At 36.9% G+C, this 18802-nt stretch overlaps 1 protein-coding gene across 3 annotated transcripts in view; it reads right to left on the bottom strand.

Moving 5' to 3' along the window:
• LOC138125425 (BMP-binding endothelial regulator protein-like) overlaps positions 1-18450 on the bottom strand; it is a 53352-nt gene extending 34902 nt beyond the window's left edge. Inside the window, exons 1-3 of one of the 3 annotated variants that reach the window (XM_069040725.1) lie at positions 17829-18450; positions 17685-17774; positions 10602-10697 (exon numbers count right to left, since the gene is read on the bottom strand). In XM_069040725.1, coding sequence (XP_068896826.1) covers positions 10602-10695 — 94 coding nt within the window. In that variant the 5' untranslated portion in view covers positions 10696-10697; positions 17685-17774; positions 17829-18450. Of the gene's footprint in view, positions 1-10601; positions 10698-17684 lie in introns of all 3 variants that reach the window. The other 2 variants (XM_069040723.1, XM_069040726.1) reach the window with 2 other exon arrangements.
• Between the last annotated feature and the right edge of the window lie 352 nt (positions 18451-18802).

Here is an 18802-nt window from a genome sequence, read left to right as displayed (position 1 = left end):
CTTTTGTCATTGATCTTCTAAGTTCTAAGACATACTTCACAATGTTGTAAAAATTCAAAGACTACTTGATGAACCTTCCAGTTGAACACTCGATATAATATTGTGGAAACTTTTGAGGCAAATTAAGTATCTTGTTGAAAAGGAAAATTCTTTTTTGACGAAACAAACAAATTAAAAAATTGCCACACAAAATCTTAACTCGAAATTTGGTAAGCTGAACAGAATAAGATGGCTTTGTCGTTAAATTTGGGGGTTAATTCTTATACACCAAAGATGAAAAGAGTTCTATAAATACTCCTTTTGAAGTTTTTTTTGCAGTTTGATCGTAAATCACCGAAATAGAAAAAGCAATGAAACGAAAAAACTAGAAAGTGAGAGATGTAAGGGACAAAAAAAATTAATATCATTTGAAAAATCGTGTAGTAAAATTGATATGAAAATAGCATACATGCATTATTTCTCCTCAAAGTAGGCGTTGAAGAGTCGATTGTGGACGCACCACGGATTACGGATCATCACGGATCAGCTGTTTAAATCTAACCTCACTTTTTGCGTTGTTTGTGTTTTTACTCTGCAGACTGACGAGTGATGCGTTCACAATCAACTCTTCAACCCGACACACGCTTACATTTGGCACGATTGCCAACATTTTTTATTTTTTTTGTACATGATTGGCCAAAACAGTTTTTTCATGAAAAGTCTAACATTACAAGTTTTAGATTATTTTCTCATCAAATCTCCCACGCGCATGTGAATTAGTTTCCGTAAATTTTCACTCATGCTTTTGTTTTTGTTCGGAAATAAAGCAGGCGTCTTCGTGAGCAGGGAAAAAATGTCAGAAATGAAAACCTTTAATTAATTATGTACCAATTAATAATAAACTAGACAAAACGACAGCTGACGATAAACTACAGAACTTCGAATGTTTTTATTATCATAAATAATAAAGAAATTAAAATCCTTTCAATTGACCAAACACGACCGTTCAAAAATGATCGATAACTGGCCGGCGTTTCCAGAGTAAATACTGGATTTTAAAAATGCTAACTCCAAAGTTCGCCTCCCGACGATCAACACTTAGTGTCATGTCTGTTTAATGACTCCAATTACCACTATCACCATTCGAGACGTGCTAATGATTTTGATAACGGAATTCCTGGAACGATCTACTTTTCAAGTAGGAAACGACTCGCTTCAGATTAAGCAATTGTTGTTTGTAAGCCCAATCGTACCCATAATTTATCATCATGAATATTATATTTATAGGTTGCGAATTACATAAAGCCGAACGTATCCGCCACAATTATATCAGGCCGAAGTGACTTCATAAATTAACTTTTTATCTTGTATGTAAACGACCGTATATTATTTAAATTCTAACACAAGTTTTCTTCGGGATACAATATTTGATTGATTTTTTATGCGCATATTTGATAAATATTTTCGACTTTTTTTTCAAACGTTTTGTAACCTTGTCCGTGTTCGCCCACTCGTCCAGTATGCATCAATTTAAATGCAAAATTCCGGCTTAAAAGTCAATGCCAGGGACGATATTTTGAAAATTCCCGCCGAACACCTCATCCAAATTATTCCACGCCGGAAAGGTTACGACGTGCACTCGAAAAGTACGTTGCACCGGGGAGACACCTTCATTTCTCGGACTGGACCAAGGCTTTTTCTTCGCCCAATTATATTTATTAACACGCCAGCGTACCGCCATTTCGATCCTTATGCGTATGCAAAATGACATTTCATCTGCAATAAATATTTATGGCTTGCAGGAGGACAAAATGATTTACACCACGAAATCATTGCCAACCTCAAGAATGGAACCGCCACCTTCGCCTTCAACATCATTTCCCTGCACTTCTTGTTCTTGTGCTTCCGCCTTCACAATCTTCTTAATGCACTCGCCTGTCTCATTACTGCAATTCCACTAATAAGGTAGCATTTGAAAGCAGATAGCGTTTCATTTTCTGCGGATTTTTCAACTTCACTTCTAAAGAAACACGTTGCAACGGAATCAAATGAATGCAAGTAAGTACTTCCCGGACCGGTGTAGTCCTGTTTCCGGCGCTGCACAATGCAGTTCTGCACTTGAATGGGTATTCGCAGGAAAGTAAACTCAACACCCATTCTTACAGAGGATGACATTTATTAGTTACTCCAGTGGTTCAACAACAGTTTCTCGATTATTATCTTGACGGTTTCGTTTTCGTCACTCGAAAGGATTGTATCGTTTGATGATCTTTTCGCTTTTATTTCGAATCTGAGGCGGGGGGAGTGTGAGGCAATGTAAACGTACGTTACATAATAAATCAGTTTAATATCCAATTTCTATTCCGTGCGGTGCGATCATTGTTTGATACCCACCAGCGAGGAATCTAAACCGGAGTAAGTAAACTCGGAGAAAATCAATTAGCGGGAAAATGATTTGTTTGTTTGCGTCTAGTTTTGACGCTAGTTATGGGCAATAACACCATCCGGCTATTCTTGTAGACTCATCCATTATGACGAAAATAAGGCCCATCGCGCTATCTAAATTATTCAAAATCCCCCCGATTAAGAACGAGGCAGTTACAAGTGATTAATATTATGGGCCAGCTTTGTGAGAGAGTTGGCATCGGCGTTATCCTCGAACTAGTCATTAGTTTACTTCAAACAAATTTTCAACGACCCGTGCCTTCCTTTGACTGCACGTCCATGTCGGAAAAGAGGCGAAAATGGTAGTCGCGGCATTACAACGGTTAATAAACCGAAGTGAAGGTGAGACGGCGGCGAAATAAATTCGCCGGATCGAAAGCCACACTCCGGAGCTGTTTCCAAGCAGTTGGGTCAATTTCTTTTCATTTTCTTATCGCGTATTCCGGTAGCAGTGTTGAAGTGACTTCGAAATTTTGCATAAATTAAACCTGCTCATCTGGTTTTTTCTACACATTCGATATTAATCAGCGAAATGTAATTATGAAAGAATTTAAACGTCCCATTTTGGAAATGTCTTTTAAAGCACCTTTAAATTTTAAAAGTGAAAAGCGCACTTTTCGACGCATCCTTGGCTCGGCTCACCAAGTCCTAATTAAAGCCGCGTCTGTCGTAAAAACGGCACTCACTATATGAAAATATTTATAACCGTCCGTCGTCCTCGGCTTCTTCGCGGCGCGGCAATTTATCAAGCCGGTGTCCTTGGGATTGGCGAATTGAGTTTGTTACAGGTACCTAATTAATGCCACCATTTTTATTGTGTTATTTACGTGGATTTTCTGTGTGCAGATGGAGAAACTCCCATCTGATTTTAATTGGCAAGCAAGAGGAATTTTAAGATTTATTTTTTTGTGGTTCTCCCAGGTGGTCACCACTTAACATGCTGTCTAATGGGGCACTCAGATAGCCCGCGGTCTTCCAGTCCTGCGCTTTTATTTTGACGGTTTTATTACACGGTCCGACTTTTTTTGCCTTTTTATATCCCATTGTGTACTCTAGGGCTATTATTATCAAATCTGTTGATAGTTTTATTGTCCGAGTCCATTTCTTTGGTATTTTAATTCCACGAGCTACCTCACCGTGTGTCCCACGACCGGTGGACCGGGAGCTCCTCGAGATCTGCCAAAAATCTCGAAATACCACGTGAGGGACACCTGTAGGTACATGTGCCGTTCGGCATTTCGAAGAAATGCAAATCCACGGCGAGCAATTAAATATTTGATTGGGCCATAAATACACGTCAAATCCTTTTTAATACAATAAAAACTGAAAATGCGTATAATATCGACCATAAATAAGACGTAACGTCAGCGGGGCCGCTGCTATCAAAAGAGAATGCCATAAAATTTCCCGCGACATCTATTCTTCCAAACTACACATGTTTTCGTGAGATGATCGAGTCCCCGAGAATTCTCTGCGAGTCCCCAAAACCGTGAAGATTAAGACGATATTTTTATTATTCGAACTGGTCGGGCATTAAAGAATTCGCCATAAACTCCGTGGCTCGAGGCGCTAAAAGCGTTTATTGACTGACCAGGATGCGGGGCGACGATAAAAAGGTCGTTTTTACGTTTGCGTCAGGACGAGAGCGACCCGAGGACACGCGGAGATCCTGCCCCGCGACCCGGCTCGTCAAAGCGCTCGATTGAATAAATATCAGATGGCAAAACTAATAAAACAATGAGCAAATATTTATGCGGGAACAGGAAGGCATCCCAAGAATTTTAAGTATTCCAATAGCCATCGGTTAAATGTGAAAACCGTGTAATGATTATCCACCGTCAGGACTTCTCCGAACGAGAGTCAAGTGATCTAGGACCGAAGAATGTCAAAGCGACCAACACTTCTCCGAGACGATTTCGAAAACGGCTCTTTTGCCGTTTTTACCTGTGCGCCCGATTGAGCCAGTTGCATTTTTTCGCCTTTTAATTCTGATGTTCATTAAGCGTTCAAAAAATCTTGTAACTTTCACTCGACTAGCACGCGCGCAACTTCGCTGCAGGTGTGCCAACACCCATAAAAATAGTTTGATTTAATTCAATTTAAATTAGAATACGGTGTCGTTCGCATCTGATAATGGGCCCCGAGAACGGTACCGTGTGGACGTGAAATATGGCCACAATTCGACGTGAAAAATTACTACAAATTTACAGTACGATAAATTTATAATGGCGAAATGGTCACGCGTTTTGACACTCGCCCTAAATAGCGGCGTTATTCTTCGCAGCCGTTTTACGGCTACGTTCTACGAAGAGTATGTGGAACGTACATACGAGATAAAACCCATCATACTCGAGTGCCTCGTACGTCATTATCGTTCCGTGAATCTGTGCTGATTGTATTTGGAATGCTCTTAAAGCTCGGTGCCAACCGCAAGCTCTCTCGATGAGCTAATGACAAGATGGAAACGCAAAATGGAGGGCTGACAAATCACAAATCCTATTCAAAGTTCAATGTCGGCGCTGACAATTTTAAAAAGGGAAATTGAAGTCGTTCAATTAACAGAATATTCAAGCGTCTAGGGTAGTTTTGTATCAAACTGCACTAAGATACATGGTCGACACTATAAACTAGCAGTTGTAGTAGGTACCAATTTAAAAATGTCAAAAAAATCCAAAATCTTACCACATTTTGAAAGCATTTACCTAGTTACCTAATAGGTATCTTTTTTTTTTTTTGTTCATGAAACAAGGTTCGATTATATTTGATTCCATTCTAGACAAGATATTGTCTGCTTGTGCTTTGATTTATTAGCTGTTTACGTATGTTTCTCTTACTGCTAAATTCCATTAATTTCCAGTGTTTTCATTTCAACACTAGACTATGCTAAATAGGACGCAAATTTGTAAATTGTCCTAGATTTCCTCTATTTTTTTTTTTTTTGTAGCACCTCATGATAATCTTTATTATTTATTGCGAGATCTTGCTTATCACAGTCAAAGTTAAAAAAAAGAGTGTGTGCTTAAGACCGCACGACAGAAGTGAAAACTTCTATGACGTTTGTCATGCATTAAGTAATATGTATTATTACTAAATACTACATCCATCTGTGAATTTACAATGTCTGTCGTGTGTTTATCCTTTTTATACAGGGTGTCTCAGCTAAGACTTTCGAGCGTAATATCAACATCTCGGTTATTTTCCAACGGATTTTTGTAAAATTTAAAATGCAGATATTTTAGACGGTGAAAAGTAAAATCCTATTAATGCAATAACCCAAGTCTTAAAAACGTAATTTTTAAATGGCTTTTTAAAATGTTGATTCACTTAAGATTTATATCAAAAAATTGATCGTCAATAAAAATGCTGTAAGGAGAAACTCGTCCTTGAAAGACGTCTGGTTTGCAATAATAAAGAAAAAAACTGTGTTAAACGTGGCTGCAGATGCAAAAACGTAGACGCGTATGAAACAAACCCGCACTATCGCCGAATGTTGTTTACCCTCTTCAAACACTTACAAAGTTATAGACAACATTTGGACGTAATTTATTATACTGGAATTAAGCAATTCTTCCATAAAGGGCTAAAACACGATCGGAATATTTTCGCTAGGTAATTTAGTTCACGTACGCTTCCTGTGTCTTCAAATAAATTTAGGCGACTTTCTGAACCTTAAATTTTGTAAAGCCTATATTTGGATAGTGTTCCACGAGAAAACGAACTGTCACTGAAGTTCTTACGACACTCTCTATAGGCAAAAAGTGTTTCCTTTTTGAACAATATTGAAATTTCTGCCATTGTGGTCTATTTTCAATAAATTTACACAATTTGACTTTTCTAATAAAGCGAGCCCACTTTTGATAATTGATCTAAGGGGTGTACAAAATGTTGCTTGGCAACTTTTCATCAATTGTTTCAAAAGGTAACTGCTCAAATACCTTCAAAATTTAGATTACATTTTTAACAACAAAATCTAATCTTTTCGTTGAATCAGACGAATGATTTAGTTAATTGTTTGTGTAGACACCTATTTTTTTTTGTTTCACAATAAATAATTGCACTTAATTTTCAATAAAGGAAACATGTGTTAAAATTACATTTTTTAACTTTAGGTAATTTTATTATTACTAATTGAACTTCCGTTGGAAAATAACCGAGATATTACCCTCCAAAGTCTTAGCTGAGACACCGTGTATATGGCTACTCCTGCAGCTTTGCACTGACGTGGCTTAAACTCAGCAACACTTATTATACTCGTAGCTCGCTCGGCTAAACTCGGCTTCCCCGAACTAACTCGAATGAGCCTTTCACCTCGGAACGTATGACGTGACGCGTGACGATGAAATTAATTCATTGTCCGGAAATAACGTCGCGGTGCGCCTAAAGAAGTTTTCATTTAAAAAAAAATTCCAACATTTTGTGTGAATAAAACTAGATCAATCAATGATCAAATTTTAAATATAATTTCTTGATGTGGGACCAAATTTTTCGGATTCTCTTTACTGTAAAATTATAAAAGCCATACGATATCTATTTAAATGCAAGCAATGTTCTAACTTGGAAGAATAAATTGCTGAAAAACAGAAAAATGAATGTTCCACAACGGCCAACTGTATCGATAGATTTCAAACCCATAGAAAATTTAAACAGACTTTGTAGACAAGTACATATAAACAATCGACATTATAAAAACATCATTGAGCTCGGGCAAAATGTTAAATATCTGGTATATAATTTAATGCAATAGAAAATTTATTTAAAGCACGCAAAATAAACAAGGAATATCAACGAACGGTTTGATTAAACGTTAAAAATTAAATATAAATTATTTATGTGTAATTTTATTGTTGAAGATAAATATTAAATATTGTTTGCTATGAAAATAACAACCTTTTTATACATATGTAGATAGCTTTTAGAATGTGTAAATAACATAGTAATTTTATTTTTAAACATTTCTGAGATTTAAGTTTTATAAATACATGAGTTAAATTTAAGAAATGGCCTATCACACTCTTCTTTACAGATTTATTGAAATTTTCCCTGGATAATAAATATTTTTTTAAATCATATCTGATTTTTTAAATTAAATTTTCTTATTCTTTCTCACTGTGCAGCTTCTTTATTTTATTATTATTTTACCCCAAGGCACTACTTACTAAATGTTAATAATAAAGAAATATTTACCCATACTTTTGAGTATTACATACCCAAGCTAGGATCATCTAAACTAAAGAGACCAGTGCTGACCTTGTCTAACAATAAAATCTCGTCGTCTAAATCAATATACATACTTGATCTCTGTGCTGTTAATACTTTGATTATTGTGCAAATAATAAAAACCACAACTATTTTATCGCACATGAGATGTAAATTCCCTTGACTTCAGTGACGATAATGTCTTGATAACACATTTTTTTTATCTCGGGACATGTTTGGGTCACTATTAAAGTGTTCGACATGTAAAAAATTAAACATTTTTTCAATCGTTAAAAATATACAGCGTGTTCCAAAACTATCGCCAAAAATTTTACAATTTATTATTCAGTAAGGCATATTTTATCATCTTCTGTCAAGTTTTGGACGCAGTTTTGAAACACCTGTAGATCAAATAAAAATAACAAATTAAACACAGTGAGCGAGTGCATTTGTGTGCTATCTCATCCCTATACATTATGGTTCAGTTTATTATGTCTAATTCTGAATTTCGTTTCATTAGGCTAATAGGTTCTGCGAACTTATTACATTATATTAATTGAATAATAATGGATGTTCCCTCAAAATAAGTGCAATACAAGGGTGACTCATCGTTTATTATTCCGACATAGAAAATTTTACTGCAAAATTTTCTACTTCTCGACATGTCCCTTGCCCATATGCACTTGAGGCACCATTTATTTTATCGATACTGGTTTAATGCCCGAAAAAAATGGCTGTCTCATTCACTGCCACTAACCTCCTTCATCGTCCTACTCTTTTGATTTTGGAAATAAATAATACCTGACCTGACCTGACGTGGTGGAATCGAGAAAGCGATGAACCCCTGTGTCTCCATTATAAAGGATATTTTTGGCGTCGAAGTTGGCGTTGGTCAGTCGATTGTGAATGAACCACTGGTCTTAAAAACACTGATTTTTCAAAGTGCATATTAAAAACACACAAAAAGTGAGGTTAAATTTAAACAGCTGATCAGAGCTGTAATCCGGTGGTGCGTTCACAATCGACGCTTCAACGCCAACTTCGATGCCAAATTTTAAAAAACATCCTTTATATTGATAATGACAAGTAATTCATTCAAGAAATTTATCTAAATCCCGGTCATTGATAGCTGAGGTCATTTGTAAATTTAATTTATTTTACTATTGCGGGCAAAAAAAGTGGGACATCAACGTCATTGTCTTGACTTTTAATGTGAAATAGCCCTTACCTGATTCTAACCTTACTTTGAATTGATTGACGTTGTCATTAAGTATTGTAGGTTGTAGGGAATGATTGTAAGCAAGCACGTAGTGAATATTTATTTAATGCAAAGTTCCAATCAAAATCTACCTTTATCAAAAGAAGAGGGCATTTGAAAAAGGAAAATAGGAGTATAAAATAACTTTTTAAACTGTCAGCTGGAATAGTGTCAAAAAATGACAATAAAGCTTGAACTACATCGAATTTTTCAAAACTGACAGAAATATGATGTCCCACTTTTTTGCCCGCAATAGTACTATTTTTTCTACACTATCTAACCATGACTATACCTACATTACAACGTGATTCATCTACCGTAAACACATTTGTCATTTTTCACTCAGTCAACATTTTCTACAGCGGGAACAATAAACGATGAACAACCCTTGTAGTATCGGAAAACTTCCTTAGTCATTACTTTGCTTGAAGTTTAAGACTCTACTTAACACTATTGATCAACCAACCCTGTTATTCTTTAACCACCTCATTAAAAGAAGCATCAAATTGAAATGTTTACAGTTGCAATTACAAGGAAGTAAATTTCTAAATCGAAGTATCCACTTACTTCAAATCTGACTTCAAATATCTCGACCAAGTCTAAGACAGCATTTATTTTGATTTACATTAATTAGATTACATTTGAACGAGAACTTGATGATATCGCGCCTTCAAATAAATATATATTTAGAGTAGGCGTAGGAGACATTCTAATTCTTTTAACAGTGTAAAGTAATATTTTCAATATTTTCTAACCTAATTTTATTTCGTTAAAATGTCAGGCCTTTCTTGTGTCATTTTCTACGTTGGAAAAATGTTGTAAACAATTGAATTTCCATAGGTTGCTCTAAATATAAATTTATTTGAAGGCCCGTTACTTATTGTTCGATATTCCTTTCATACATAACTGTTTTGATTAATACACTGCGTGGACCAAAACTTCTTTTGCGACAATTTCAAAATTAATTTATTAACAATAACGGTGCTTAAACAGTGACAACCCCAACAATTCCAATAAATTCTCTTGTAAATAGCCCCTATTTAATGAAAAGTGGATAGACTAAGGAACTCTATACACAGTTGTTCAGTCTTTCAGGCAATAAACCGCATCATTTATTTGGAGAGCCTGACATTACTGGATCGGGAACTAGACGATGGAAGCTTGATAAAGAATCGAAGATATTGAAAGTTATCAAGGAAACGATATCAACTAAAATTGCGACGATTTATAATGAAAATTTACGAAACCAGTTTACTTCTCGTCCGTTCGCTACGTGCGACAAGTGTCGAAGATTTATCTCGAATAACAAAAATCATTCACCAAAGCTCTTGCACAAAAATAGAAAGACGATTAAGTTGTTTGGCGATTTTTGTCTGAAACTTGCACCAGAAGTTCACACGTCTCAATATTATGTCTGACAGTTATCGCAAAAACGTGATACAAAAGTCTGATGTGTTCACAGACGCACAACATGGATACTAATTTTTTGTCGATACGTCTTCGAATTTGGAGTAGTTTTCAATTTTGGATCGTATGATGTTGACCAATTGGTCAGTTCTTCACACACAATAACGTAATTAAAAATGATTTCGTCGAGCGCCGATAACCTTTGTGACCTTTTATCGTGAAATTTACGCAGACAGTTACAGCGGAGCACTTTCAACAATCCATTTAATTGTACACAACAAGATAACACAATTTTTGAAGATAGAGAAAAACTTACCCAGAGGATTCGTGTAGTAGGCTTCTGTCAGTTTGCAAATCCCCACGACCACCACGAAACTAGCCAGTCTGATGAACCTCAACCTCTTCTCCATACCTGCAAACACGACTATTTGTTATTCCACTTTTCGCGATTTATGCAAAGGAGGTAAATAAAAAATTTCCCGATAGAAAACGAACGTAAATTACCGCGAAATGAGCAGCCGCGAGTGTGTATAAACAGCGATTATTATAAATATTAATACTCAATTTTTTTCGAGTCTGTTGCGTCGCGGTTTTATTGAGTAGAGAGGTAAATATTTGAATCTTGAACGATGATAACTTTTACGATCTGTTTAAGTGTTATGTACAACTGGGTAACGAGAACGCACCAACAATGCAAAAAATAAATTAGCCTAAGAGCAAACAGAAATTGGTTCTTTAACGGCTCGTTGCAGTCGGAATTTAATTATCAGTTTAAATCTCCCTCGATCCTGTCTGGATACGTTTCGCGTCCGCTTGATGGATTAAGTCTGGCCTCCACTGAAAAAATTCGGTCGCTTCAATAAATCATAGCTGGCTGAGGAGTTGAAAACTACATATCTGGCCAGTAGGTTGCGTAATGCATATATCTAGCTCGAAATGATTTATATTGCTCGTTTTCATTAGCATTATGACTTTGTACATTGCCATTACTGACTCTGTCCGTCTATCTGTCCATCGTTCTAATTACATGCATGTTTGTTCGTCGGTGCGAGCCGTACGTTTCGAGACGTCCGTCTTCAGCACCGCCGCTCATCGGCACTTCCCCTTCCAGCTGGACGAGATCTGCACCGACGTCCCACTTTCCGTCAAAGCTGCACTTCTAGTCCGCCGGTTTTAGCATTGTTTGAAGATATAAGACGCGCTAATAGAGATGTACAACATGTTTATTGGATTTCTTTGCAGACTAAATTATAGCCTCACGTTACACATACAATTTTGTAACCTTACGCAATTCTAGTCATAACACTTTGCTTCAATAAACACAGCCGACGTGTGATGTTGAAAATTACCAACTTAAAAGCGCACGAGGCCCGTTCGACTTTCTTCGACAACATTTCAACTTTTACAGTACAATGCAATAATTGCCCGACTAACCAGAGCCGCCGTTAATTGTCCGACTAGTTCGGACCCCGACTTGTTAGTAGGATTAAAAGCCAAGGATAACGCCGCATTAACGATCCTTGAGTCCGTTTCGGTTAATAACTTGTCGAAAATTGAACGAATGACGAGAGGTAAAGTGTGCTCCGCCGAAAAATACACTGCCCCAGTCACCTTCACAGTTATCAGATGAAAGTCGAAAATCGTGAAGTGCCAATAGAAAATTGCTAACACTAAACCAGTTTATTGCGTCACCAAAATACGTGCAAAATTGTGGCCAATTTTTCGAATGCCGCTGCAGGAAAGTGAATCTACTGTATGGTAATTAGCACACAATTTTTTATTGCTGAGAATAATTCATGGTTACCGTTTTGGCCTTCGCAATGCAATGCCATCGAATTCTCATATTTCAAGCACCATCAATAACGAGTTTATACCAATTCGATTTGTTGACTTTCAAAATACCTTCTCCTGTGGCTCCAAATTAAGTCAAATTACTCGGTACATTGCGTGGGTCGCGACGAAAATTTCCGCAAACTGGTGACTGCAAAGTAAAATGACTTAAAATGCATTTAAAAAAAAAAAATCAACAATTTATATAAAAGTTGTCCCGGACAAAAATAATGCATCGAAGGTCTCCGCTCTGTTTTGGCAATGAAGCACCTTCTGAAGGAAGTACGAGTAGCACAATTTAATCTTGAATGGGGTTCACCTGCGATGATTAGTATGAAAGAAGACCAATTTCTGCTGTTACTAAAAAAATATAGGCGCTGTTTGAAGAATGATTGAAGATAATAAAAAGGTAACTTATGCATCGGAATAACAACAAGCACGACCACTTGCCATTTGTAAAATGTAAAAAAATCTCCATGTTTTAACAGATGTTCAAATACAGCAATATGTCAAATGATGTAAAGAAACTTTGAACAAATACAAAAAAGGTGCCTCTAAAGTGGTCTAAAACATGATAAAACCTGGATATAGGCATTCGGATCTGAATCTAAAAGAGAGTTGGCATAACAGACGTTTGTTTTTTGGGTTATCTAATGTATTGGGTTGTTTTAAAATTATTATCAATCATCCACCAACAAGTTTATGAGAATGACATTTTAAAGACCATGGTGGATTACTAACCGTCGAATAACTGTAGACGAATTTGTAGTAATATTGGAAAGAGAAAAAAGATGCACTTCTTTTGCGACACCGAAATTATCCTTTTTTGGAAAAAAATATTATGGGTGGCAAAAGATAGGTTTTCTATTAGAGGTGTTTGATTCTCTCATGGACTGTGACCTTGGAAATATCTGCGCGAAGGCGGAGCGATAAACCAGTTAAAAATCTGTAAATGAAAATTGAAAACATCGACTACTTTCAAATTCAAATACATAAACGAGAGAGAGACGAAAGTAACGTAACGAATGACGATGTTTTCCGGTCAGTTTGTGGCGCCTACTTGAGACCGATATGAGTCATAGTCCATGAGAAAATCCAAGACCTCTATAGCAGTAAACGATCAGCACATGGTTGGAGATCAATGGCTCAAGTTTCACCCAAAACCAAAAAAACCACCAGAAGGAAGGAATGAAGACAAATAGTTTGATAGGTTTCAACAGAGATAATGTACTATAATTTTGACAAAAGTCTAACAGCCCACAGTTATTGTGTGTCAAAAATTTACCAAGCTGCAGCTTGCGTTGGTCAGTAGAAAAGGACCCGCACGTCAACGTCCGAAAATTGAACCAGTTAGAACATGAAACTCGACTACATCCACCATACCAGATTTGTCACCCATTCATTACCATTTTTTCAAATATCCGAATTGCTTCCCCAAAGAAAAAAAAATGTTTTGCTGAGGCAAACGCATTTCTTGCAGATCAGCAGATTTCTACCAAAAACGACTAAAGAAACTTAGAGCTCGTTGGCAGATGTGTATTGTAGTCTATGGTTCTTATTTTGATTAAATATATGTATTTGTTAAATATAGTTTGCAATGATTGTCATTTTAGCAGGGAACAACAGGAAGGAATAGTAGACATCATGTTTCCCAAAAAATTTTGAAATTGTAGTTTTGGAGTTTTAAAATTTGTGTTGTGTTCCTGAAATAAATTAGAAAACATAGAATGTTTGTGATCTGGGGATAGAAGGAACAAGAAGAGGTAGAGAAAGTGCAAGAAAAATATTTGAGAAGGGTATATACTAGGAGGGGATAGAGAAACGCTAGGTTACATAGTGAGGAAAGGAATAGGCTGAGAGTGAAAGCGGGAAAGAGAGCGGCAAAGTTTGAAGACAAAATGGATGGAAGGAAAGAGTGCAGGATACTAAAGGAATGCTGGAGAGAAAAGAACGCGGATGAGAAGGAGAGATAGAAGTATTACCGGAGGAACGGGTATGCCAGTGAACAAGTGGAAAGATTGAGAGCAAAATGAAGATGGATGAATGTAGTGCTGAACGAAAGGGACAAAGACACGGACAAGCAAGAAAGAAGGGAGAGAATCAAAGGAACCAGATACAACAAGAACTATGAGAGGTGTATGACGGAGGAAATTCCGGAGTACCTGGGGAGAGAGAGTGCAAAAGAAGGAAAAATGATGGAGAGGAAAGAAGGTGCAGAAAGAATGAATGCGAAATGAGAGAGAGAGAGAGAGAGAGAGTGAGTGAGGGAAAGAAAGGAACGGAGAGAAATACTGAATGAAGAGCGAAGGAAAGAATAGAAAAAGAAAGGAATGGGAGATAGAAAAAAATGTTAATTTTTGGAATTGTTATTTTTATGTTTGTAATCAAGAATCCGAAAGCCCGGAGGGCAAATAAAGGAATAAAGTCGTAGAACGTTTGTTTTAATAAAATTATTGAATGATTAGTATCTTGAAAAACAAAAATACAAATATTTTATGAAAATTAAATTTGTTTCATTAGATTGACTTTCCCACAATTATTATACTTTTTTCTTTCAACATATTTTTTATAATTCCGACGCTACGAAAAAGTCGCCGTTTATTGTCCATCGCTATAATGAACGAATTAAGTACGTTTTAATCCTAAAAAAAGCCTGCTGACCACTGTTTAATACGAAATTTTTTGCGTCGATTTTTTCCGAAATATAATTTTATATGTGAAATTACAAAGTAACGCATTTCATATAGGATGACTGAACAAAATCCGATTCTTTGTTCTCGCCACATAAAATTTTTCACAAAGCTGATTCATCTTCGCTCCCTGTAATCTCGTTTCGATTAAAAGGTGGCACTTAATATCGGAGGTCGTCGGTTCAACTCCCAAACAAGAACTTTTCGGTAGTATTTGTCTACGCCGCCGCTAAATAATAATTTCATCCCGTGTGTGTGTATTAAACAACGTGAGTTGGCACAACGAGACCAGCAGCGAATTTCACAAAGGTAAACAACCTGAAAAAACAGATTTTTTCAACTCAAACCCCAATAAATCCGACACCGCGCTTCGTGCTAATTTCCAACTGGACATTCCGACTCTTCCTCGAACTTGATTCGCCTCTTCCTGAAATTAATCTCTAGCACCCACTCCATCATGAAGACGCTCTCGACAATTTACGTCAAAACAAATAAGCGACAATCTTACGTTCCTGCTCTCGAGCATTTTGCTAAGGATAATGCACGTAACTTCGGAAGTTATTTTCGTCGCGCACCGACAGGACTGGAGTGCGTAAGTTGGGTTGCAGAAGTTTTCCCCGAAAGAGTCGAGTTTTCGTCGCGTCCGATCCAGACAACAAAAAAACTCCATCAAAGAGCACTTCATTTTGCATTACGGTAATTAGAATTGAAACGGTGAGTGGAAAACGCGTTTTTAAATAAATAATACCGTTTTCCGGCGCTCGACACGACTGTTGACGTGTCGGTGGAGTTTTTTTAGGTTTGAAAATAATTAAAATCGCTGAGGGACAACTCCGCTGAATACATCGGATGATTAAATACAGGTCCAAATCACGCAATTTGTTCATTAATGTCAATGGTCTATGTAGACGCTCAAATAATCAATTGGTTGGCAATTTATGAATTACAGTAATATACGGTCGTATCGCAATAGTTCTCTTGTTGCGATTTTGAATACACACAAATAATCAACTGTTGCATGACGAGATTCTCAATACTACTCCTGCAATCTCGCATGAAAAGACTATCATTTCAGCTATTTGTCGTTGACCACCAGACGTCGATTATTAACGTCAGTTCTTGTCATTATGTGAGGTGGGCAGTCATTGCAAAAAAAAAAACATTTTTGTAAACTGCACTTTTTTGCAAACTGAGAATTCAAAGAAAATTTAAAATGTACTGATATCAAAATCTTAAATTTTGTCATGTCTAGCTCAAACAAACTGGGTATTAAAAAATTTAGAGCTTTATAAAAATTTTTCTTGATGCAGCGATAAAAAAATATTGAGTTCTGTTGTAAAAAATAAGAATTGGAAGATTCCTAAATATGTAATCCATTATTCCTATTGATTGATATTTTTTGTAGTTCAAGTCTTTTTTAGTAGTATGTTGAAAAAATTTGCAACATAAAACAACTGCAAAGGACTTACTGTCTCAGGAATATTTTTTTTTTGTGTGCGCTACAGACAATCAAATTCGCGACAAATACGAATATGCATTCAATTTCGAACAAGTAAATAGATTTTCGAGTGGCACATATAATGAAATTGTTGAAATTTGCATAAGAAAGTAGAAATCAATAAATTTTTAACAAAGGAAAAATGCGATTTGGATTTGAGAAAATTACACCGACGCCCACACCTCCGTGAAATAAAATCCTTACGATCAAGCTCGCAAAAAACAAGTTGTAAAGAATGAAGAGATTATCATGAGCGATTTAAATAATCACTTTATGAGTAACTCGGAGAAAATAACGAAAGTACAGATAAAAATTAACGATGTGACAATAAAACGGGACAAAGACGAAAAGAGTAAGGCAGGGCAAGGAAACAATAAAGCGGTCCTAGCCCAGGATCACCGATAAATCCCCTTTTTTGCTTCGGATAAGAATTTACAAGACGAACAGAACTAATTTATTTAGTGTGAAAAACGGCCCGCATTAAAATTTCTAATTCGATTGGTTGATGAGCAATTAAATTAGCCGAATAACCAATTAAATTGTACTTTTCACGCCGCCAACACGAAAAAAAACTTATGTAAATCCGAAGCCATCGATTTATTTTTACAGTGTAAACTGGCACGTCGCAAAATATAAATTGATTGTCACACTAAAGACAACCAATTAGTCGGCAATTAGCGAAATAATTGAGACTCCGGGGATTTTCAGGATTTTTCCGGAGATAACCAACTCGAATGATTGTTTTCGATGGGAATCGAAGCGATGAAGTTGTTTACGTAGCTCATTATATAAAAGTGAGCCCGATTCTTATAAAGGATTCATCTGACCTGACCTGAATTAAATCAAAGCTGCTTCAAGATTAGATCGGTCAGATGGCGTGACCCTTCGGCAATTTTATTGTCAATTTATCATTACACGGATTAATGCCCTATACAAACAAATTTCTCGGCTACGTCACGGTTTTTAATAGCGCCGTGTTTACGCCGATTTCCCAATTTTCCCAAAACTCCAAAAATGATTTTCACAGATGCACCATGCAACAATAATAAACTCCAGACGATTTCAGCAACCACTGATGGAAACGTCGGGCGTCATTCCAAAATCTGACCGGATTTTTTATTTCAAATCAAATTGTGCAGATAATTTTTTAATCGCGGAAAAATGTATCTGTACCATATGTTCGACTGAAAAAAAACCTTTCAGTTTTCAGTTTACGGAGTGCGGATTTCTTTTCGAATTTTCGAGTTGACTCTGGAGGCGATCGTTTAATTGGCGAGTTAATTAAATATAATTGAATGAACCGATAACCTCTGCATGGTAAATAAAAAGCGCATTGTTGCAGCGTATCTCGTGTGAAAAATTGAAAAAAAAATCGACTCACTTAATAAATAAGAGAAACGTTCCTGGATGGTCGTCGTTGAGAACAGCAGGCTCGTCTTTTCAGTAGTACCGTCCTCGCATGAAAATGTGTCTGAAAAGAACACGCGTTTGTCAAACCACCACCACTTTCATCATTACAACCTACTCACGCCGATTGAACGTTCAACACTGGTCTCTGCGTCTGCTTCTGCCAGTTGAATTTGTTACATTCTATCGTATCCCTCCCAACTCTCCAAGGATGTCATGTATAATTTCCAGTACTCCAAGGATTTCTCCCAGCGCTATCCGCATGTCTGGATTATGGAAATCCACGTCCTCGCTGACAGGACTCTAATTCGAGCTTTCAGAAGCGGCCGCCTAATCGAGCGCTTTGCGGACCGCGCAAAAAATAAATAAAAGCTCGTCGTCTCCGCTTAGGCGTAATGCGAGATGATCTGCGGCCATAAATCGCTCATTTTTTCCCAACTGCTCGTCCGTCAAGGGTTGTAAAAGCACGACCTGTTGCGCGCCGTTCGGTGGCGATTTCTTCGCCCTCCGAGGGCTGATGATTCAGGTAGAATTCCCGACGATGACGGCAAATATTAACCGGCGGGGTCGATCTTAATGGCGGATCTCCACTCGTAAATTTGATAACGTTGGCCGAGTTCACTTGAAAGCGCCGGAAGTCTTCGACGTACCGTGATTGGTGGGAAACAAATCGAGATGATGCCTCAATTTCGGAATGTTGCAGGGCTCAACTTTGGAACACCTCTTGACCTTCTTACGTAATGGTCGTTCATGACTCGGTCGCATGTCAAACAATTCGAAGCTCGCCGTTACACCGACTGTAAACAAGAAACGACTGTTAATCTGGTGCAAATGGACCTCAATAATAACATACAAATTTTATGCCAACAGTTTTAATAACAATAATTAATTTTATATTAACATTTAAAATTTGCGCAGTTGATTTGATAAATTGGTTTTATCACACGACTGGATACAAATTGTTTTAAATTTGCTTAAATTATTATGATTGTGACCGCGCAAAGCAAAATTCAATCCCAATTAAATAGCACACGGCTTCTCATTTTTTATTTCCTCTCACCATAAACAACACCAACCACACTCCACGTTTCT

The sequence above is a fragment of the Tenebrio molitor genome, chromosome 3 (assembly GCF_963966145.1).
Source record: "Tenebrio molitor chromosome 3, icTenMoli1.1, whole genome shotgun sequence".
Taxonomy (NCBI): Eukaryota; Metazoa; Arthropoda; class Insecta; order Coleoptera; family Tenebrionidae; genus Tenebrio; species Tenebrio molitor.
Note: the sequence above shows the minus strand (reverse complement) of the source record. Positions and strands in the feature narration are given on the sequence as shown.